Source organism: Hippoglossus stenolepis, chromosome 3 (assembly GCF_022539355.2).
Source record: "Hippoglossus stenolepis isolate QCI-W04-F060 chromosome 3, HSTE1.2, whole genome shotgun sequence".
Lineage (NCBI taxonomy): Eukaryota > Metazoa > Chordata > Actinopteri > Pleuronectiformes > Pleuronectidae > Hippoglossus > Hippoglossus stenolepis.
This window is the reverse complement of record NC_061485.1, coordinates 14,498,144-14,520,610: the sequence shown is the minus strand read 5'-3', so window position 1 is coordinate 14,520,610 and position 22,467 is coordinate 14,498,144. Positions and strand designations below refer to the sequence as shown.

Sequence of the window (22,467 nt, the reverse complement as noted above, 5' to 3'; positions counted from 1 at the left end):
CAAAAGGACACATGGCGTTGTTCGTTGGCATCAAATCTACACCTTGATTACCTCCCTAAGGAGGTTATGTTTTCGTCTGCAGTTGTATGTTTGGCAGCAGGATTATGCGAAAATAGTGCTACTTTTATACTTTAATAAGAAAACCAGTTCAACCCCCTTAGTTCCCTGTGCTCCAGAAGATAATCTCTAAGAGCATTTTGTGTGAGTACAAATGCACCTTGTTGATGATCAGTAGAAACAATGTAATGTGGCCTGGCAGAGCCACATTCTTGACAAAACCTGAATTAGATTATAATCACTTACGCCACCTCTATAAGCAAACTTCATTTTCAAATGACATTGTTTGTGGGACTATGTCAAAGCATGCATCAGTGATTTATCTATTAAAAGAGGGCCACAATGTATAAAGCTTCACCAAGAACAACAAGTCATGGTTAAGTACTACATCACTTCTACAGGGTTTGTAAGAGGCTTGTGAGCAGCAGAGTTGGCTAGAATCAAACTCTGCAGTGTTGTGTTATTGGCTGCACACTGAATTTAGTAGAGACTACAGATAATGTAACCAGTAACAGCAGGGGCGGATCCAAGGGCAGGGTGGGGTGCACTCGCCCCCAGTAATAATAACAGTAACATAGAGTTCGGGCCAGGGGGCACTGACCCTAGCTGAAATGTGATTGGCCCCTGAAGTGCCCCTGTCCTGTCAGTAACACACAAACAAACAAATCACTTTCAAAATACTTTGTTCAAAGCTAGAGGGCTAACAGTAAACAAGGAATGTGCACCTTACTGAATCAGGAATTGAACATTGATGTTGTACATATAATTGGCCCCTCTGTGTAAAATGTAAAATTATGGCCCCTGATTAAAACTTAGATCTGCTGCTGAGTAACAAAGATGTTGAGGGTTTTATTATCACTGGCCTGCAACTCTGCCATATCACTTTACCCAGTAGGTGTGTTGTGTTGTTTTAGTCTGGCTGGTTTCTGAGGCCGTGATAGGCAGACAATGGTTTTGTATTAAGTACAACAGTGTTTGGTCAAACCAGTCGAGCTGCTGCGTCTGAGCTGTGTGTGTTTCTTCTGGCATCGTCCTCCCTCTGTGAACTGTATACTCAGCGTGGGGCAAAGGTATGTCACTTCGTTTTTTTTTGGAGCGGAACTTGTTTGTCTAGGTTGTCATGCAGACGTACGAATCCGTTGCCAACGCCACACAACAAGATAAGGAACATTATTCAGTGCTGCCACCAAATCAGCCCTGAAGTTTTGTATTTATTTAAAACACAGGTATAACATTCTTTAATCCGGCGTTCAAGGTGGCGCCGGTTTAGATGAAGAAAAGACAAACAGGTTTGAACTTTGACCCACTGTGCCATAGTTTCACTGTGATTGGAATTCAGAGCAGGAAGTGGATTATGTGCACTTGAACGCGATGAGGGACTGAGCTGGGAGTGAAAACAAGAAAGAGGGAGAGACATAGGAGACAGAGAGGGTGGGACTTCACCTGAGTCAGGACGCTGACACGCTGTATGGTGCAATTTTTACATGACTCACACTTCTCAGCAACTTCAGTTACATGTGAGAGCTGGAATACACTCCTCAGAGGGAATCACACAGAGTGGGTCACCAAACACAGTAAGTAACCATGATTATATTCCTATAGTATTACTGGTATAACATGATGTAATTTCTAATCTTGTGTTATATATATACTACATTGCAGTGTTTGCTTACAAAATGCCTGAAGGTGCTTCTCTTATTTTGTTGATTAAGAGATTTGTGAATTTGACTAATTGTTTTAGTCTTCTTTGATTTCATTTGCATCAAGTTTTATTCCCAGCAAAGAAAACCTACACCTGCATTAATGTGTGTCTCTTCATCCCCAGGCCACAAACAAGGTGAAACCCAGGTATCCTCAACAGCTCGTCTCGTTTCTCTGCTCACCTGGCCAGTGTGCAGTTTATTCCTGGATACCACCAAGTTAATCTCTGACCTGTAAAGTCATGAAGAGCAGGAAGACACTGGACTTGTTCATCAAGGTGTTAACGTCGCTCCTGGGGAAAGAAATGCTGTAAAACTCAAATCTGCCTGAGTGTCCTGAGGCAGAATGTTTCTCCCAGGGTGGTTGATTTGGTGGGTTTTACTGTCCCTGAGCCCGTCGACCTGCGGTTTGGAGATTTCTGGATATGAAAGTGATGAAGTCATTTGCTCTCAGGTATATTCACTATGCTTGAACACACGCTTGAAGAAGACATTTCCTGTGCTGCAGTTTTCTGTTGACAAATCACTCCTTTAATTTCCTTTCAGGACTGGCGGCTCTCACATTTAAATTTCCACTCGTAGTGATTTATTGATTTATTCTCAAACATTTAATTAAACACAGATAGAGGGTTATAACCATCTGTCATCTTATCAGACCAAGTGGATGTTATACAACCTTTATCTCATAATGGACTCCTGACCAGCAAATAGATGCTCTCCATACTGATTCAGTGAAATGTAAAATAATCTTTTCCTCCTTTTAGGGTCTCTCTGATTGCACCATGAAGGATGAGATAATCCTTCTGGCCGAGAATGATGGTGTGGACGTTCAAAACCTAACAGCAAACTTCAAGCTCTGCTCAGACACCAAGGAGACATGTGCATTATGTTTGATGATAGACACAGAGTTTCACATCCGCCTGGATAACGACATGGAGGACGAAGGCCACTCTGGGAACAATGAGGAGGACGACAGTGAGGAGGCGAGGAAGCCAAAAGGTAAGACTGGAGCCCACTGTCGTTTATTATTTCCTACACCACGGAGGTTTCGTTCTCATCTGTGGTTGTTTGTTGTTGTTGAACGGATTAGCATGAAACTGGGTGGAACGATGTGGTATGCGTCAGAGAGGAACTGATCAAATTTCGGTCTGGATCCGGATTGGAGAATGGATCCAATAACCTTAATTTTCATTGATTTCTCAGAGAATTATTCATGGATCTGGGTATAAAAATGTTTAGTGGACTGATATTTATGAGTGTGTGAAATTTGATGCCGATACATTTAAAGACAACCACAGCGAACCATAGTGCTGTACAAGAAGAAAGACACAATGTTAAATGTAAAAGAATAAAATAACATAGACTCATGTAAAATAAAGTTAAGGAAGATAAAATAAAAATAAAAATGCAATGATGTGGATTAAAACAGCCGGGAGAAAATGATCGGAGGATCTGAGAGATCTAGAATTTTAAAGTGGGCTGAGAAGCTCAGATATGTAATAAGGGGCCAGGTCATTTTGTTCTTTATTAATGAATAAAATGACCTTAAACTCAAATATATACTGTGCTGTCTCTCTTCTTGGTACCAGTTTTCAGTCTAGTGAATTTAAAACTGGTTTCATAAGGGATCTGTTTGACCTTGGTAGAGGTATTAACTCTAATCAGTTTGTCTACTCTATATAGTTTGCTATCAAACAGCCAGTGTTTTTATGCCTTACATTCCTGTAGTATGACCCATCCTACAAAGTAAATCACAAGTTGTGAAGTGATTTCCTGTCATCCCGACAAGTTGGATGTGTTGAATTCCAGTAATGCATGAAAAGCTGCGCTCAGAGACAATTTCACACACAAGTGGAAACAGATTTGAACACCATCCAAAATCGGAGCTGTTGGAGAGCGTGTTGTGGGATGTTGGGAAATCCTGAATGGATGAGCGAACATGGAAGTTGGTGTGAAAGGGATAATGTGAATTTAACTGTAGACTACATATGTGTGTAAATGATTGTTGTACACTTGTGGGTCCTTTTAAGTGTGAGTTTACATGGATTTCATTTATTTTTCTCACAGTTAAATCAACCATTACCAGTGAGTTTTAACTAAGCCCCACTTCTGCCTCTCTGTTGGGACAGCTTCTCTGACAGTGTGCTATCAAACAGCGGCTACCATGCCCACATGCAAGAAGGTGGAGTTTTCTGTCAATCAAACAGCGGTTACTCAGCAAAACCGAGCAAAGGTACAGTGTACTGGATTAAAAAGTCTTTACTGTCAGCCACTGTCATGTCTTGTAAACTCTGTATGTGTATGTGTGTGACGTCTGTAGGTTTCCATGGTGATTACTAAACCGGCTGGGGTTTCCTTCAGCAGCAAAGTGATTGTATATCCTTCTAGTTTACTGCATCTAACTCAACGGGTTGTTGTTCCTTCTCTAGAAGAAGGTAAAGTTTGGTCCTTCAGAGGTTTAACATCAGAACGTCTGTTGAACTCATGACACAGTGTCTGACATATACTGTCTCACCATCTGTCCTCAGTGTGTTCCCTGGAGCTGAAGAAATGTGTAGAAGAGTGTCATGGTGAGAAAAAGAATCCCCTACACAAAACATTACCAGGTGTTCCCTGTGCCAGTTTGCATTTTTATTTGTCTTTTGGAGTTAAACCAGTTTTTCTTTTCTTCTTTTCAGTGCCAGAACTCAGGATTGTAATCCCCAAAGAGAAGAATCACGTGGAGCTGCAGTTTGATGGCAGAAATAATGGCAGCTTGTCCGTGTGCATTCAACATGAGCACAATGGGATTTGTCAGGTTGGTGTCCAAACATGGAGGAGTTTTTGTATTTGGTGCAGAGGTGGAAGAAATATCGAGATTATTTATTCAAGTTTCCTCCAGCACACTCCTGATTCTTTAAGGTTTGGATAATGGATGGATGGATGGACTAAATCATTCAAGTAAAAGAAGTAAAACCACACTGCAAAAAATATTCAATCATAAGTTAAACTGAAATTCAATGTTAGAACATACATAGTCAATAAAACGTACTGAGTACCAAAGTTAAAATTAGTCCACAATGTTCCCATAATGTTGTATTATTGTTACATATGTATAAGTAGTATTTTGGGTTGTAGCTGCTGCAGGTGGAGCTAATTTAACACATTTACATACAGTTGGGTTGTGCAGTGGAACAGTTTCCACAGTTTGTGACATGTGTTTGTTTGCAGTGAGTTAAATGGGACAAAGTCCATATTCCAGCACCTACATATCATTATAGTTACTCAACCTACATTAGCAAAGTATAAAACCCAGTGCCAGACTATTCATTGGCTGCTACGCAACCAGGAGAGACTCCATGTGTTTACTGCTTGGTTCATAGTCCAGGGGTGACATCAAACAGAGCCAGGCTTACCTTCACCCTTTACACACATTTTTTTATGCTGATCTTTGGTTACTATGAATCTAAATCCTGTGTAATAGAACTGTTTTTCTCTCTGATTTGTAACTGTGCAGAGATGGAAGAGGAAGACCATCCCCCTCTATTCTGTGACCCACTGCATGTGTCTCATGGTACAGTCACTATCACATCATGATAACATACAGCTGACATATCAACAGTGCTGCGTCCTGATGTGACCGACATGTTTGTGTTCTTTTAGACATGGTATGATCAGAACTCCGTGCGCTCTCGAAGATGCCCCTTCGCAAACATGGGTGAGAAGCCATGAGGTCTCTTTTTTTATTAAGTGTACAAGGCGAAGAGTGGGTTTATTTTTATCTTTGGTATGTTGTCGTCTCCTGTGTGTCCAGATTTCGCTCAGAGGAACGTGTGGCAGAACGTGTCAGTGTCTGTGGGCCAGGGTCAAACCAACCAGCATGGCACACTGCTGCTGTGGAACCTGTCTGCCCCCTGCAGGCTGGAGGGTGAGGTGTGGCCCTGTCTCAAGGAGGGCAGCAGCTGCAGGGAGATGAGGGGCCCCAGACAACAGCTGGCAAATAGAACATGGAGACAAAACCGCAAAGGACTCTGGGTAAGAAAAGACTTAGTGACCCTAGTAATCCTCATTTTTAACCTGTTTGTTGCACTGTATGTGAAACAGTATCTACTCTGCATCAAGACTTATGTACTTGTTTCCACCTTTATAGGAAGCAATACAATAGGCTTTTTAATACTGCATGAAATATCCATGCTTGTATGGCTGCACCATTGAATTCAACTTTAATATTCACCATGTCAAAAATGTTCATACATTTTGCTCAAACCTTAATTTTCAATATTCCTACATTTCAGATATTTGGTATAATTTGAAAGTTTGAGATCTCCATTAGAATTTAGAATTGATTTCTGTGTGCTGGGCAATGTGTGGCTTCCCGGCATTTTTTTGAATCTAATGAGATTCACAACTTTGTCCCCCTCAGGAGAAAACCGGGTCTTTTGAAGACATCGACCTTCAGCTGTCTCCATGTGTAATGGTAAAGTATTCTCGGTCGTCAGCCACAGAGTCGTACAGTATAATGGCTGAATCTGAATAACTCATCCATGTTTATCTATTTGTGCAGGTGAAAGTAAAGGGAATGGGACATGAGCTGGGTCCTTTCTGTTTTAAAAACAGTAAGTGACACTGACACACTTTATACAAACTGACACTGAAGGTGTATTTAGCTAGTATTTAGCTTGCGTACAATACACATGCAATGTACATTAAAAACTAATATTCTTTTTTGTTCTCATTTCAGCTGACAGGTGGCGCTGGAGTCTCCTGGTTGTCTTTGTCATGTTGCTGTTTAGCTTGACTATGCTTGTGTTCTATAGACTTCACGGCTTTGTCAAGAGTGAGTTCTACATCCTTTATCTTTTTCTTTGCATTAAGTGTAAATGTGTAAGAATAAGGAGGAAATCCTACAATACATGACATGAATAGAGAACAGTGTTTCATTTTTCTGCTCTGGAATTTGTAACCAACTCATAATAAACTAAAAGCGCAATCGTAGCTCGCATACCTCTGCCACATCTGATTGGCCACCATCTTGCAAGTGCCTGTATGGAGATCAGATTCATCCAGATAAAACTTCACATGTTCATGAAGATCTCTGCATTATTTCTTGAGAAACTCTATGAAATGTTGAACACTTTATCAATATTTATTTGATTCCCTGTCTTTTTTAGAATGGGTGTGGAGCTGGCATCATGGTGGATTTGTGAAAAGTAAGTTTCTTTCTACTTTTTCTATACAATATACAATAGAGCAAACTCTGAAATTCATCCCCTCTTTGTAGTTGGCAGAGAGGGTCGCATGCTGCTGCTGAGCCCCCCAGATGTGGATGATGGTGTTTCTGAGTCAGTTTGTCGACTTGGCTCTTTGCTCTGCAACCAAGGCTTCAATGTGTCCGTGGACCAGTGGAGCAGGAAGGAGCAGTGCACTCTGGGACCTCTGCCTTGGCTGCACTCTCAGCTACTGAAGCTAAACACCCAGGGGGACCGAGTTGTGGTCGCTTTGACCCAGAAAGCCTTGGAGAGAACGGAGGAATGGGCGCATAACCATAAGAGGGTTATCACGAAAAAGATGGCAGACGAGGGCCTTCCTCAGATATGGTCCCCTTACTCTGATGTGTTCGCAGCCTCTCTGTGCCTCATTCAAGCGGACAAGGAGCAGGGCAGGGCTGGAGAGCGTTTCCTTCTGGTGAAATTTGACTCAAGTCCAAGCAGCGACAAGAACCTACCAGAGCTGCTTCAGGGGCTGCCTCTGTTCCAGCTTCCCTCCCAGACCCAGGCCCTACTAACTGAACTACGTCTGGGCAGGACAGGGAGGAGATCAGGTGGAAAAATGTGGACAGGATGGAAATGGGGCAGATCAGATGGATGGAGAGCAGAGACTAAAGAAGGATCAGACCAGCAAAGGACCTCACTATGTAAATATATTGGAGTTGATAAAAACTTGGAGACAATACCCTTAAAGTTCTCATGAATGTCAGGAAGGACATGTGCATCCAAGTCATGAAACAAAGATCAGACACTCTGAAAGGTGGACAATAATCTATATTGTCAACAAATCCCATTAAGACCAAAAGTTACAGAAAACAACAACACATTGTAAAGCTCATTTTTTTGAAAATGTGTTGTCCATTTCTCTGTTGGTTGAACTTGTTGATATTTCCCCATGATCTATAAGGCACCTATAGACCTGCTTTATTATCCCAAAAGAAAAACGCAGAAATCTCAATTTCTACAATATGGAGCCTTTAATTTCCAATGACAGCTGAGCACAGTAGTTTTTAGCAAAGGTTTCCCAAACTGGAGTAAGAAGCACACTTGCTTAGCACAGTTTTCAGCTGAGGGTGTTTTATCGCAGGACACGTATGATGGCCTCAAAACAAACTGGAACATGTCACCCAGCGTAACAACGTGGATCACTGGTGACTTTTAACTTGTTTCTGGACAACAAAGAGATCAGGGAGGAAAAAACAACAACAGTCACTTTGTTTTGGTCTTTTTTACTAAATGTTTTTGATCATGTGTCGGATAACAAATATACAGAGACTCTTCCTTCAAGCTGCAAATTGATTAACTTTAACTCAACCTCCAACCCCACAGAGTAGATATAGACTGTAAGAGCGTCCACACTTGTCTATAAATAAATTGTCTATAAATAACGTTGCTTATTTCAGCGTGTGGCAGAGCTCGGGCTGTGATTGGCAGTCTTTAAACTCGCATTTGATTCTGGCAGCCAAGTGTAAGAGGAGCACTTGTTATTTATTACATCACATCCCGGCAGGGCGGTGCGGAGAAACTGCTGGGTGCTCCGCTCGCTCGGGATGTTTGAGGCTTTGAATCAAACACAAAATGGTGAACCTTTGACAGAACAGTCCCGAGTGAAGTCGACGCACTTGAAGGAGGTAAATAAAACCAATGACTTTAAATACACTTCTAAGTTTTGTTTCCAGGATGACTTCAAAGCTTGGTTACAGTTAAAGTTGTTGACATTGTTAGAATGACTGTGAGTAGATGTGTCAGAATGTGACTCAGTGTATACATTATATTATATTTTCATAATAAAAGTTGAATGAAACGAGCCCTTATAAATAGTAAACACCATTCATGACCCTGATTTGTCATTAGGATTAAAGTTTATGTTTCAATGTATTAAATCTCTGCGTGTCTCTATTAAAGCAGCGCCACACAGTGGTGGAATAAGTCCTAACTAAAGCAAAATAAGAAATACCACAATGTGAAAGATCTCTGTTAGCATTAAAAGTCAATTCAAAATCTAAGTTAAAGTACAGAGGTATTATTGATAAAACTACTGGAAAAAAGAGTGAAACTATTTCAGAGCACAAGTTTGAACTAGTAATTTGAACTTTTACTGTTGTTGTTCAATCTATGACAAGTCCTCTTATACTTTATAGGCAGATCATGTGTTTGTACGTAAAACATGTCTGAAATAGTGTAGTAGCTGGACCTGAATAGAAATATAGTGAAAACAGGGACGCTGGAAGTCACTTAGAGATGAGTGTGCTATTATCATATTAAATGCAAAGTTTTAGTATTTACGATTCTGACATTTTACACAACAACAAACTGCAAACCTGAACACAATAGTGATGCATGTCAAAGCAACATAGTCCCATATTCAGCTATGGACACAGAACGCAGGTTCCTACTCTGAAGTTGTGCCTGAGATCATCTATTATTATAAAAATATCATATAGTAATAATAATATATATAGGCTAAAAAAAATGTAGGCTACTTTCATTACTCAAGGAAATTAAATGACAGACGTCTTTTTAATTGATTGGTTAAGTAAAACATTTTGCCTTTCAGTTACACCCTTTGACAACAGGGGGTGCTGCAGCCCCCTCAGAACCCTGCCTCCAACGTCCTTGAGTAAAATTATAGATATATAGGTCTACTATTGAAATTTAGTGAAATTATATAAAGTGATATGAAAAGATGTAAAGTCTCAAGTACCTGATTATGCTACTAGAGTAGAAGTTCTCTTGTTGCTCAGCTTTAAATACCAAAGTGATCAGCAGCTGCTCATTCATTCATGATCACATGGACGATGAGATATATACCCAAAGATGAAGCTTGTGTCCTGATGTCGACAGGAGTTTGATGCCAGTTGTTATTCTCTCAACTTTCAAATATGTTTAAATTCTGTGATATTAACGGAGGATATAAACAACCTTATTTTCTGGACCAGATGAGACTTTGGACGCCTCATGGGAAGCTGCTGCAGGCTGCCTGGCTGTGGTGTGTGTTGGCGGCTCAGGTGCACAGCTGTCCTGGTGCCTGCAGCAAGTGTTCAGGCCCAGAGAATGACCAGTGTGAGGGATGCAGAGCAGGATGGACGCTGCATAATAACACCTGTGTAGGTACTGTCTGCAGAGCACTGAGCGTGAGTCTGGAAATCATCACGTTCTGCATGGACGACACAGGACGAGGAGATTCGGCATTTAATATTTGTTTTGCTCTGTTTCCTAGACATTGATGAGTGTGGAACGGAGCTTGACAACTGTCCTCTCAACAGCTACTGCTTCAACACAGAGGGCTCGTTTGAGTGCAGAGGTCAGTGGGTCAGAACTGGTCTCATGATTTTATAAAATATCCCACAGCCTAAAGGGGTGACTTCAAATTATTTGTTTTTAACCAAAATCCACAGACAAAAGCTATTGTTGGCATGTTGGCTTGTACACCTCTTTTCAAACTTTACCTGGGTATTTATACTAAACTGTATTTTTTCCTCTAAACCACATTATTAATTGTAATGTAATTACTTTCTCTTTAGTTCATCTTTCTTTTTTATTTAAATTGCTTGATGTTTTTATGTTTATTCAAAACGCTTTGCAACTTTTTGGATTGAAATGTGCTATAAAATAAGAATACTGTAATAATAGTTTTTCTCTGTCACTTAAATGCAGCTGTAAGAGCTATTGACAACTCAGTGCATTGTAAGATAAAATATGACATGGTCACTCCCACTCTTTCCTCAGACTGTGACCCAGCCTGTGTGGGCTGTATGGGTAGCGGACCAGCCCGCTGCAGAAAGTGTGCTTCTGGCTACAGGCTGACAGGGTCCAAGTGTTTGGGTAATTATAAATGACTGATCATTTTACGTATTATTCCATGTGCATTAACTCTTCTGATGAGCAGCAGTGAAGTACATCTCTGTGAGGAAGTGATGTGCCTCTCGTTCTTTTGCTCAGACATAGATGAATGTAGTGACAGGGTGCTCGCCTGCCACGGCCTGGACGAGATTTGTACCAACACCGTCGGCTCGTTCCGCTGTGACTGTGCCAAAGGATTCCACCGCAAGGGAGGCGTCTGTGTGAGGAAGCAGCTGCCTAGTGAGTCCCATCACATGCACGCAAGGATGTTCACACCCACATTCTAACACCCAACCTCACTGCAGCCTAACCTCGCTCCCCCTGCAGGCGTTGAGCAGAAAGGCCTGTTCGAGGACATCCAGGATGATGAGGTGGAGGTGCTGCAGCAGATGTTCTTCGGGGTGGTACTCTGTGCTCTGGCCACACTGGCCGCTAAGGGAGACATGGTCTACACATCTGTATTCATAGGGGCAATGGCAGCCATGGCGGGGTACTGGCTGTCAGACAGGGGAGACCGTGTGTTACACAGTTTTATGAAGGGACATTAAAACTCCCCAAAAAAAATCCTCTCACCTGCCTGACATTGGACAATATAAGTTACTGAGCTGCCGACTTTAGATACAGACGCCCACAGACACTAAAAAATCAGCCACTTCAGAATCAGTTTTTATCTTGTTTATTTAAAAACATTTTTTTTAACTAACAGGGAATTATAATGTTTGCTATGACACACCTTTTAGACGTCATACTGTAAAGTCACATTTATTCTTGAGTTTGTAAATTGTCGTATGATGAAGCTCATTTCAAGCCTGGAGCTTTTCATCAGTATTTCACTGTCTTCATCAGTGGATAAACTTTGCACAAGTGAGGTCTGTCCACTGATGAAGACAGGGACATGGAGCTGAAATGGACTGAAGGTGAAGAGTTTATGGTCGTGACAACATATGTGTCCCACTTTGAAGAGAAAGAGAAAGACATTTGGAGACTGTTCATTCCAGTGCATTTGGAGCAGCCACAAAATAATGTTGCCTGGTGAAGCTTTGATGCAGTTTTACAGCTTTATTCAAAAAGTGTCAAGTGTGTTCATAAAGCATGTAGCACTTAGTATTTATCATGTTGTATTTATACTTCAGATGAAATACCATATAAAATGATTTTTATCTTTTTTAACCCCTTTCCTCCACGTGTGCATTCACGTGTATTTCTGTAGAATATAAATGCTCAAATAAATATTGTGTTTACTGTGTTAACACACTTCATAATTGGGATTGTTCTTATTTTCTAGGCGGCTGTTGTTAATGTTGTTAATGTGTCATCATTCTGCATCTGTCATCATTGTCATCAAGACTGATATCTGTTTTATTCAGTTCAAATGTTAAAAGTAAAAGTACTTGTTCCCTAATACAACGGTCCACTTAATCAAAAAGGCTCTGACTCGGCAGTGACCTCTACTGAATCCATCGCAGGTGTTTCTTCACCAGTGATGCTGCTTATTTCTTTGAAATAATAAAAAAAACTATGTGAACATGTAACAATGCTTTGTAAAAAATGTAGTGGAGTTCAGACTACAGATATTTGCTGATATGTGGAGAAGTAAAATTAAAAAAAGGACCTGAAAATAAATCTTCTTAAGTTAGAACAGACATATAAAACATTTACTTCAGTAAAGGAACTTTGTTATCCCACCACGTACAGTGTTAGTAATTCAGACAAAGTGACAGGATGAATAATTGTTGTTCAAAGTTATCAAAATTCATTTTTAGCACTTTAACATAATTTTTCACTGCTGAGCATATCGCAACTTTCTGTTCACTTGAATTGCTAATGCTTGTGCTTAACAACAGTATGGAATCATGCATTGATTATGTGAACTATATTTGTATTATCAATGGTTGACCGATTTTATGTTTGACGAGAAAATCACAAATGGAGACAGAAAGAAAGTCACTTTTATTTGATGGATATAAACAAGCTGGCCAACACTCAATAGTAATATTCTGATACAGCACATACAATAGCAAACTGGGGCACTGAGGACAGCCTCCTAGGTTTAAAAAACAGAAAACAATACAGAGTCTCCATGCTTCATTCAAAACTTTGACTCAGTCTCACTTTTTTTTTCTCTGGGGACTTCCTCTGATAAAGTTCTTTTTTAAATAGATTTCTCTCTTGTGCATTCACAACACGCACAGACACACACCCGGAAAACAAATGCAGTTGTGCTCACACACACACACACACACACACACGCACACACACGCGCACATGTATCTCTTTTCTGAATACATTTACACCCCAAAAAACATGCTGCACTCTCACAAAACTGCACAGGCTGTCTACTAAGGGGACACAGTAAGTGAGACACACACATCACTCTCAAACACAACATCACACCGTCACGATGCAGATGCAATTAATGTATGAGGAATGATGCATCATGGGAGATTAGCTCACGTTCACACAAGTAATCATTCAGCATGCTGGACACTCACATTTAACTTTGTTCCTAGGTCTTTTCTGTACAGATCAAACATTTACTTATACAAATAGTACAGTCTCAAACTGGCATATTCAATAAATAAAGCTAACTGAAATACAAAAATGAATAATAAAAAAGTAAACACAATATTTGCTCTGTCAAAAAAAAAATGTTTCTGGCATTGGTCACAGTGATTTGTTTAATTCAAAGTTATTTAGTGATGTAGAACAAAAGAAAAAACAACCTGTATACATTGATATAGTGAAAATGTGTTTTAGGCCGTTCATACTTTTTTTGTGAAGGCCTTTTGAAAACTACTGGTGAATCTTCAGGCCTTTCAATGCTCACGCTCTCTACAACACGGCTGCTTCTAGGCACAGGTGCAGACTTGACTTCTCGAATCCACCTCACGCCCAGTGCAACGTCAGTCATTCACAAACCGGGATCAGTCTTAAGTCTAAGCCCAGGAAACCAGCCCCAGCATCTAAGCCCCATTTCTCCCAAAACCTGTTTGACACAACAGCTGAGAAATCGCTCTGCATAGAGAACAGGAGATTATCCTTACATCGTCACTTTCAGTTGGCACGTTATGTAAAAATCAGCATGCATGGGCACAATTGAAATGTTTCATGTTGTTTACCATGTAAATCATATACGCTATTTCATGGTAGGAGAACCCCCTACTTCAAGTATTCAGTAGATAAGGACCTGAAAATGGAGGATTTGTACTCCGCCCCCCTGATGGTGAAGTGAGAGGATTTGCGCTCCTCTGTCTTGTTTGCATTGTCGTCCCTTCTTTTTTGAGAAAAAATAAAAAATAAAATAAAAATCCAAATCAGGACCTTTCTCTTAACATTCGTAAAACACGAACACCATCTGTTGATTCTTGGTCAGTGACAGGAGCCGTGAAGGTTCGCGGTGGAAGCAAGAGACGTAGAAATGATGCATGTATCCCCTCGGTTTGAGGAAGATGGGGGGGACATGGAAAGACGTTTATATACAACAATCAACACTTGGCCATTTAAGGGAGACACACAGGCACCATGAGAGGAAGGAGAGGAAGTGGAGGGGGTAGTAGTAACAGTCTAATTCAATTTTTCCACTACACTGTAACAATGTGTGTTGGTTTTTCTACGTTTATCAGCTTTTTAACCACGGTCACATGTCACCACTTCTGTTTACAAGACGACGACGACAAACACGCAAAAGAAATGTTCATCCCGACAGAGTCGCTCAAACCTCCACTTAGATAGTCCTCACTCACAAGTGCAAGTTTCCGTCGGCTGAGTGCAGCAGACGTAATCTCATTGCTACTTATGTGAGCTGCAAAATTCTGTGTTTTTTTTTTCTTCTGAGTTGGTACCACAGGGCAGGTGGTCTTCAACTGAGTTGTTTTCACACGTAGAAAGGAATGTAGTAATGTAATCTTCTCTTAACTTCTAAATAGATTTGGATATAATTCTCTTTTTCCCATAAACTACTTTAAAGCTCTTTTTTTCACTCTTTTGGACTGTCCTGTATTTTCAGACAGGGAATGTAACTTGCTGCTGCTGACGCTGCTGCTTAGGGGTTTTCTCACAATGTACAAATCAGAGGAAAAAAAGAAAAGTCACACCACTCAACACGAAATAAGACATCTCCCCGACCTCCAGCCAGTTAGAAAAATAACCATGAAGAGAAAAAAACATAGTATCTCGTCAGCTTGTAACGATTTTCTCACCACGTATAGACACAATCTATAGATTTCTCTCTATATGTATAATATATGCATATCTATCATATAAGTGTACAGTTGTCATGAGGCACAGGCCACCTTGTTGAGAAGGAGTAAACAAGTCACTATGTTTCAGGAGGTCACACAGACTACTGGTGTTTGTACAGGGGTGAGGGGAGCATACTGTGGGTGTCAATGGTACAAACAGACCTGCAGGGAAAACATCTACTGGACGAAGCCCCCACTTCATAGTCTATAATGGAATTTATGACAGCAATATTCATAGAGGGGAATCTCCTCTGTGTGGGTCTCCAAGTGATTGTTGCTCACAAAGCCCCCATTGTCAAATCGTATATGTACAAAGACTTTTACAGCTGTGTACGAAGTCCACTGTGGCATCAAGTCCCTCGACTGTAAAAGGACTAAAAGATGCTCTTGATGAGGTCTTCTGACACCATTTAGTTTGAGCACCAGCAGAAGCACCATTAGTAGAAATTCCTGCAACACAGAGGAGGTGCATAGGTGCATTGCCTCAGAAACTCAAAATACTCTGGTGAATATTTTCTGACCTCTCTCTTGGCCATTCAGATCGGGTGGTTCCTTACTCTAAACTCGAGTGCGGATGGGGAAATAAAAATGCATTCACTCTACGTTGACATCTGCATAGATTGATTCTTTTTTTTTTTGACTACTTCTGATTAAAATGAGGTAACATGGAGAGAAAAATCTATGGCAACCACAGCCTTAAGGCTAAAACAAGCCCAAGAGCTGGAGGGCCATGCTCATGCAGCCAAGGAAACCCCTTGATGCTGCAAGCAAAGCCAAAGGCCTACTACAGTATCAGTCGACTGAAAGCTCTTCCTTCTCTAGCCAACAAGAAATGAAACATGCCGCCTTCAGGTTTGGGGAATAAAGCAAGTGTAGGGACACTACGTCATTATTAGACATGCTGAACATGAGGTTATCTAGAGAGAGATGGAGGATGAGGTGCGTATAAAGGTAAAAGAGAAGATGTCCTACAACCAGATGATAAAACAACAGAAGAGACTCTGCAGGATGAGGGTGATGAGAGCCAGGTAGAGGGTCAGGTGTCAGATGTCACCAAGTGGGTCCGCAGGGCAGTGAGCATCGAGAAACCATGACAGAGTCAGGCCGGGGGAGCCAGCCAGAGCCAGAGGAGTCAGTCAGGCAGGTGAAACACACAGCGGCACAACCATGATCTTGAACCAGTGAATGGAGGAAGGATGAAGAAACATAAAATGATTCTGAGCTGTCAGTCCGACAGTCATGAGATCTCTGCCAGGAGGATCAAGAGGTCGACCGCTCAGCAGGCGACAGACGGGTGAGGTGACCTTAGTGGGACCTCTGATGCAGAGCTGCCATGTTGATCACATGCCTGTCCGAATGACAACCTGACACACAGAGCACTTCAACATCTGCCTCTTTCCATCCTGTTCAGTTCCGCAGCTGTTCTCGTGTGCGGAGGAAGTGGATGACATCGGCTCCTGTTCACACAAAAAGGTCCCAGGTCACCTTAAGCAGATGATAAAGTAAAACCAGTACCAGTCAATATCTTGAATAATCTTTTTGAATAGCAATGAAATTAAAAAGGTTTGATTTTACCTGCCGAGCTGTCAGTCTCTCACGTGACCTGCAGACCTGAGTGTATCATCCTCTTCCCCCAGAAAAATAAAAAAAATAACATAGCTGAGTGCAGATTAGGTGAAGATAATTAATGTTTGGTTGGGTAGTGTTTCAACATCATGGCATGGCTGTGCTCCTCCAGTAGTGACTGAATCATCTAAAAGTGAGAGACGAAGACATCCAGATGTCATGCAGCTGTTGTGGTGGACACTGCAGGCAGGAAACTGAGAATCACTCAGACGAGAAGTTTTTAAATATATCTCACCCCTCAAAACAAATTTAGAGCTTTGGTTGTCACAGCAAGGATTACGCCCAAATGCCCTCCTCATCATCCTGTTGTTGGCAGTGGTACAGGCCAACAGGAGCAATGTGCATGAAGAGAAGAAAAGAGACAGAAACTGGAATAACTTCTCATCAAAATAAATCACCGGCACAGCAGGCAGTACGATAGAAAAATAAGTATGTGCAGAATTAATGTTTAGTGCCAAGTAGTTTCAGTGATGCTTTTTAAGGATTTAATGCAGCTTTAGAATTGGATGGTTTGCATCAGCTCATGAAAAACTAGCAATTTTGAGGATGATTTCATTTACAGCATATTTTGGTTAATGTTTTACCATATAAAAGAATGAGCTGACATTGTAATCTGCTAGCTTTTTATTATTTGTTTTGAAATGTAAAGAGAAAACAAATAAAAAAAAGAAATTACCATATAAGGAATCCTGTTAAAAAAGCATCTATTTCATGACAAAATTTGGTTGGTAGTCCTCAATGGAGTCTGAGACCTCCTTCTGGGTCTGGGAAATAGACTGTATATAAAGATGGATGACACATCTCCACTATCCAGGATTAAAACAATATATTGTGGATATGAACGCTGCCAATGACGCGATTTGTTGACAGAGTCTAGGCAGTAGTGATTGGGGGGTGGAGCCCCAGTATTGAGGTCCCACAGATTTGTGCGCTGGATCAATTGTGAGTCATTCTCATCTGACATTAAATCATTAAATATAAACAAACTTAGAATAATTTATTTTCACATTTGGACATACAATAAAAGACAGAGACCACCTTTGACAAAATGTACTTGACGTGTATTTTGACTTTTTAGTTTGGTCCATGTCCCATCCATTGACATGGAGGAGGCAGGGTTTGCAGCCTATACGGCAGCCAGCCAAAGGAAAACTGATAAATTCAGTGTCTGGTTTAAAAACATTTGGAAATCACTGTTCTGAAGTTTGAATCATTGCTGTGCACAGTAATGTGTTTAACTACTTGGTGAATTTGTTGAGACTTTTAAAATTGTGTGTAACAGGGATGACATGGCCAGGTGTCTGACCTGGTCTGGAGTGGGACGGTGACCAGCATGTGGGGGTCCGCGGGCTGGCCCTCCACGATGATGTGGCGACGGATGACGTGGATGCTGGGCGTGGTGTGGGTGCTGCGGGTGCTGCGGGTGCTGTGGGTGCTGTGGGTGCTGAGGGTGCTGAGGATGCTGGGCGTGCTGCGGGTGCTGCGGGTGCTGCGGATGCTGGGGGTGCGGCCCTTGTTGGGGAGGACCATGTGGGTGCTGCGGGTGAGGGTGCTGCATAGGGGGATGTCCATGTGGGTGCTGTGCTGGGTGCTGTGCTGGGTGCTGGGGGTGCTGTTGGTGAGGGTGCTGGGGCTGAGGGGGACGTGGGTGCTGTTGGTGCTGTTGGTGCTGCGGAGCCGGTTGGGGATGCTGTGGGTGCTGCGGTGGGTGCTGCTGTGGGTGCTGCTGGGGGTGTTGCTGATGGGGAGGGTGAGGGTACTGTGCTTGTGGCTGCTGGGCATGAGGGGGCTGTTGGGGGGTCTGAGGATGCTGAGGATGCGGAGGATGCTGAGCATGTTGTGGATGAGTGGCGTGTGAGTATTGAGTCTGCTGGGCATGGGGAGGGTGGGGGTACTGGGGCTGCGTCTGCGGCTGAGCGTGCGGGGGCTGAGGCGGGGGGTGGTGAGGACCATGTGGGTGATATTGCTCATCTTCATAGTTGTCGGCGATCAGTTTCATTCTGCTTTGTGTCTGTAGGAAGAGTAAACTCGTTAATGCATGAAGATCTGCAGCCTTCATAATGGACAAAAAAATAAGAAAGACACACAAATCAGTGCAATTATACACACATATGCTTTCTTGCACAGTTAGATGAGAAGGTAAATACTACTCTCATGTCTGTGAGCTGAAATGAGTCACCAGTGCATCCTCCCACACCAGCATCCCCGACGCATCTACACCCCCCCTACACTCAGAGTTCATTCATTTCTCCACTGCATCCAATGCCCATTCAAAACTTTAAATCACATATTGTTGGGGCGTGGTCTTTGCTAGTGAAGATGAACTTAAAGCCAACAGCCCATTAGCTTAGCTTAGCATCAAGACTAGAAACAGAGGGAAGCAACTAGCTGGATGTAAAGCGTTGCAATATGTTGCCAATATTTTCAAAAAATGTTGAATTCAATCATCCAGGCTTGTTTTATTGACACTGTTTCTACTAAGCAATGCAAGTTCCCTGCATTATGTCAATATAATTGTATTCAAATATCAAAGTTACCCCCCCCCAAAAAAAAAACTAAACATAACAACAGCTCAGAGTCATGCTGCACGTAATTAAATGTTGCATTTGGGTCGGATGCCAAAAGGGCTCATGTTACGAACACCCTCCTGTAGATGAAATGGACAAAATGGCTAGCTGCCTTGTGCAGCTATATTTTTCATACTGATTAAATGTTGCCTTGGCAACCAGCTACAGTGCGGAGGGAGAATTCCTTGACATTGTGCTGCAGTACTAACGTGCTGTTTGAGCTGGTGCATCAGTTTGTCCCGCTCCCTCTTGAGGCTCAGCACCTCCTCCTGGGTCTTCTTCTTATTGGAGGCAGAAAGTTCCAGCAGTGCAATATTTGCATCTTTCTCACTGATGGCTGCCAGAAGAGCCTGTTGTCTGAGGAGAAAGAAAACAATTAATTAAGGCTCAGAAATCAGATTCTATCAAATAGAGAAAACATTAACTAGATGCTATATTGTTAAAACATTTTAAAACTCTTTTGTTAAAGAACTGAATAAAGCTATATCAATTATGTCGACCTGCATTAATGCCAAATTCTGTTTAAGGGCATGAAAATCTTTATTTAAATTGGACTAAGCTTTAAAGTAAATAGTCTGACATTTTGGAAATATGCTCATTTACGTTTGTGCTGAGCTTTAGATGAGAAGATTGATTCCACTCTCATGTCTGTCCGTTAAATATAAAGCTGCAGCGAGTTCAAAATAAACAGCCAGTATAACAATAACTATGTAAAAATATCCTCTGAGAATCAATAAACATGAACAGATGTGAAGCAAACAACCAGAAACAAGCAACTGTCGAGGTAAGTCTAAAGTTTAAACTGTGTCTTTTAGTGGATGTTTAAATGTTTCAGGACACAAAAAACAACGTTAATTGACACATTTAAGCTGCTTTCTGAGCCAAATAATCTACTCCTGTGCGATGACACTAACTTCATCTCCAGGATCTCCTCCAGCTGTTTCCTGCGCTCTTGTCTCATGTTGGTGAGGTGCGTGTCCCTCTCCTGCAGAGACTGCTGTGTGGAGGACAGACGCTGCTTGGTGGCGTCCAGCTCCTGCCTCGTCCTTTCTAGCGTGCTCATCAACTCCTCCAGCTGAGAGATGACAAACATTATGTAGAAACAGACAAAGGATACCAAGACATTACAGGCACACACATTAGTGAAGTACCCCTGTAATGATTGGGGAAAATTTCTTATGGATAAAATCTGCACCTTCACGTGGTGGCCACTGTCCATGGAGCCGTCCTTACGAGGGTCCTGTCCTAAGCCTTTCTTGTCTCCTTGTGGTCCCAGCTTTATGTTTGGACCCTTCTTAGTTTGGTCTTTGCCTCCTTGTCTGTAAAACCACAACAATTCAAGAACAATTTTCATTCCAGTCATCTTTCCGAATCAGTAGTTATAGTACTTAACCGTGTACCACAGCAAAAAAACATGTCGGGTGCATTTTGAATGAGACATCTTTCAAAATGGCACCTGTCATGAGATCACCAGGAACAGCAACAAGACATGAGCATCACGGATGAACTGATGGCTTCATGTTAGCATGGCATTGCTGAGATGACTCACAGGTTTAAGCACCAGAGTTAGCGTGGTGGGGTAGGTGGGGATGGGGGCACAGTCGGGGCAGGGGCATTGCTTACCTGGGAGCTAGACTGCAGATGGGGGGAGGAAAAGGTTGAAGAGAAAGGAACGACGGGACAAGTGGAGGGGACATTGAAAGCCGGAGACACACACACACAAGAAAAAAAAGTAAAGAAAGAGACATTAGAACCGGAACATAAAGAGACAACCACAAGAAATCAATACAGAGGACCCAGAGGAAATCACAGTGTGTTCACTGATGGCAAAAGTGTGTGTGTGTGAGGGCCGCTGGTCTGCAGCCTGACACAGCTAATGCAGGATGCACCGTCTCTGAGAACACGGAACCATGTGCATCTGCTGCCAAGCCTGAAGGTGGCAGACATGCAGTCAGACAGGCAAGAATCAGCCGGGCAAAAAAACGAAGGGGAGAGGAGGACGGGGTTCAGTGCCGAGCAACGGGAGGTTTAATCAAGTCGGAGAGAGGGAGTGAGCAAGTGGGAGAATCAGTTATGGATGAAGGGGTTGATCAGACGAGAGGAGACCCGACTGAACCCAAACACTTCAGGGACAAAGGTTCAGTGCAGACCCTACCTACGACAGCACCTCACTCACTGAGGTGTCCACCCTCTATTCATGCAGGCTGATCATTTCCCTTCAGTTTGTGGTAGAGCAAGCTAGGCAGGGCCGGGGTGGGGGACAATTGGGCAGGGGAGCACCGGGAAAGACCACTTGAGAAGAGAGGGGGCTTTTAGGAGACGTAACAGGGATGATGTGAGGGTGCCAAAGTGAGTTAGAAATGAGGAGGGGGTACAGAGGGGTGGCTGGAATGAGCAGGGGAAGCGTGCTCATGGCAGGAGAAGGCCTCAGCTCTAAGTACGTCTACAAGCTACAACACACAACCACACCAAACACCACACAAACACAAAAGGGTGCATGTGTGTCTGCATGTGTGTGTGAGATATTTCAACAAAGGTGACGATGAAGTAAAGCTTGTACATGTCAGTAAGCTACAATGTAGGAAAGAAGAAGGAGCACTCTGTGAAATATACCAAGTTTTCAGACTGCTAATAATACAGTGTAGAATGCACTATTTACAGTTTTTACCTAGTTTCTAATGTTTATACACACATGGAAAATTTTAACGGGACTTTTCAGCTACAATTGTGATTTTTTTATTTCTTGTGTAAATTCTGAACTTTGGTTTCAGGTTGGTTGAATCCTTGTGATAAGTTTTACTTTGACTTAATCGTAACAGCAACAGCATAACGTGATCCTTCCTGTTCTGGGAATAACGAATTCACTGAATAAATCTAATTCAAACTTAATGATGTTGATGTTTAGCCCTTGAACATTTACTGAGGTACAAACCCTAAACTTTAAGGTTTCTACATCATATTGAATATTAATGTTGAGACACGTACAGTTTGAGTCATACCTGAGCAATAAATCACAATGTGTATGGGGCTTTAATGTTGGTGATTTGTCACACAACTAAATTTTGATTTTATTCCTCATTCTGTCATCGGTGCCGAGATAAATAGTTGTTAATGGTTCACGTGCAATTTGAATAAACAAACATGCAACACAAACTCAACTCTCTCTCTCTCTCTCTCACGCTCACAC

General features: G+C 42.0%; 3 protein-coding genes across 11 annotated transcripts in view; 2 read left to right on the top strand and 1 right to left on the bottom strand.

Annotated features, from left to right (window-relative positions):
- The first annotated feature begins 1,233 nt into the window (after positions 1-1,233).
- Positions 1,234-7,858, top strand: il17rc (interleukin 17 receptor C). The gene is made up of 15 exons (XM_035151918.2): positions 1,234-1,631; positions 1,883-2,211; positions 2,522-2,756; positions 3,887-3,990; positions 4,078-4,192; positions 4,286-4,327; positions 4,436-4,554; positions 5,254-5,310; positions 5,400-5,454; positions 5,551-5,771; positions 6,160-6,213; positions 6,301-6,352; positions 6,478-6,573; positions 6,908-6,946; positions 7,018-7,858. The coding sequence occupies exons 2-15, from the start codon at positions 2,104-2,106 to the stop codon at positions 7,704-7,706; spliced, it is 1,986 nt and encodes a 661-aa protein (XP_035007809.2). The 5' UTR covers positions 1,234-1,631; positions 1,883-2,103; the 3' UTR covers positions 7,707-7,858.
- Positions 7,859-8,398: 540 nt separating this feature from the next.
- Positions 8,399-12,108, top strand: LOC118104787 (protein disulfide isomerase Creld1). The gene is made up of 6 exons (XM_035151919.2): positions 8,399-8,634; positions 9,943-10,114; positions 10,224-10,307; positions 10,733-10,828; positions 10,946-11,086; positions 11,174-12,108. Exons 1-6 carry the CDS (start codon positions 8,554-8,556, stop codon positions 11,392-11,394), a joined length of 795 nt encoding a protein of 264 aa, XP_035007810.1. The 5' UTR covers positions 8,399-8,553; the 3' UTR covers positions 11,395-12,108.
- Positions 12,109-16,697: 4,589 nt separating this feature from the next.
- Positions 16,698-22,467, bottom strand: part of erc2 (ELKS/RAB6-interacting/CAST family member 2) — a 36,325-nt gene continuing 30,555 nt past the window's right edge. For 7 of the 9 annotated variants that reach the window (XM_035151907.1, XM_035151910.2, XM_035151913.1 and 4 more), the window contains 7 exons: positions 20,904-20,915; positions 20,476-20,599; positions 20,195-20,355; positions 19,490-19,637; positions 18,020-18,724; positions 16,949-17,016; positions 16,698-16,840 (listed from right to left, as the gene is read on the bottom strand). In XM_035151907.1, coding sequence (XP_035007798.1) covers positions 16,990-17,016; positions 18,020-18,724; positions 19,490-19,637; positions 20,195-20,355; positions 20,476-20,599; positions 20,904-20,915 — 1,177 coding nt within the window. In that variant the 3' untranslated portion in view covers positions 16,698-16,840; positions 16,949-16,989. The remainder of the gene's footprint in view (positions 16,841-16,948; positions 17,017-18,019; positions 18,725-19,489; positions 19,638-20,194; positions 20,356-20,475; positions 20,600-20,903; positions 20,916-22,467) is intronic. The other 2 variants (XM_035151908.1, XM_035151914.1) reach the window with 1 other exon arrangement.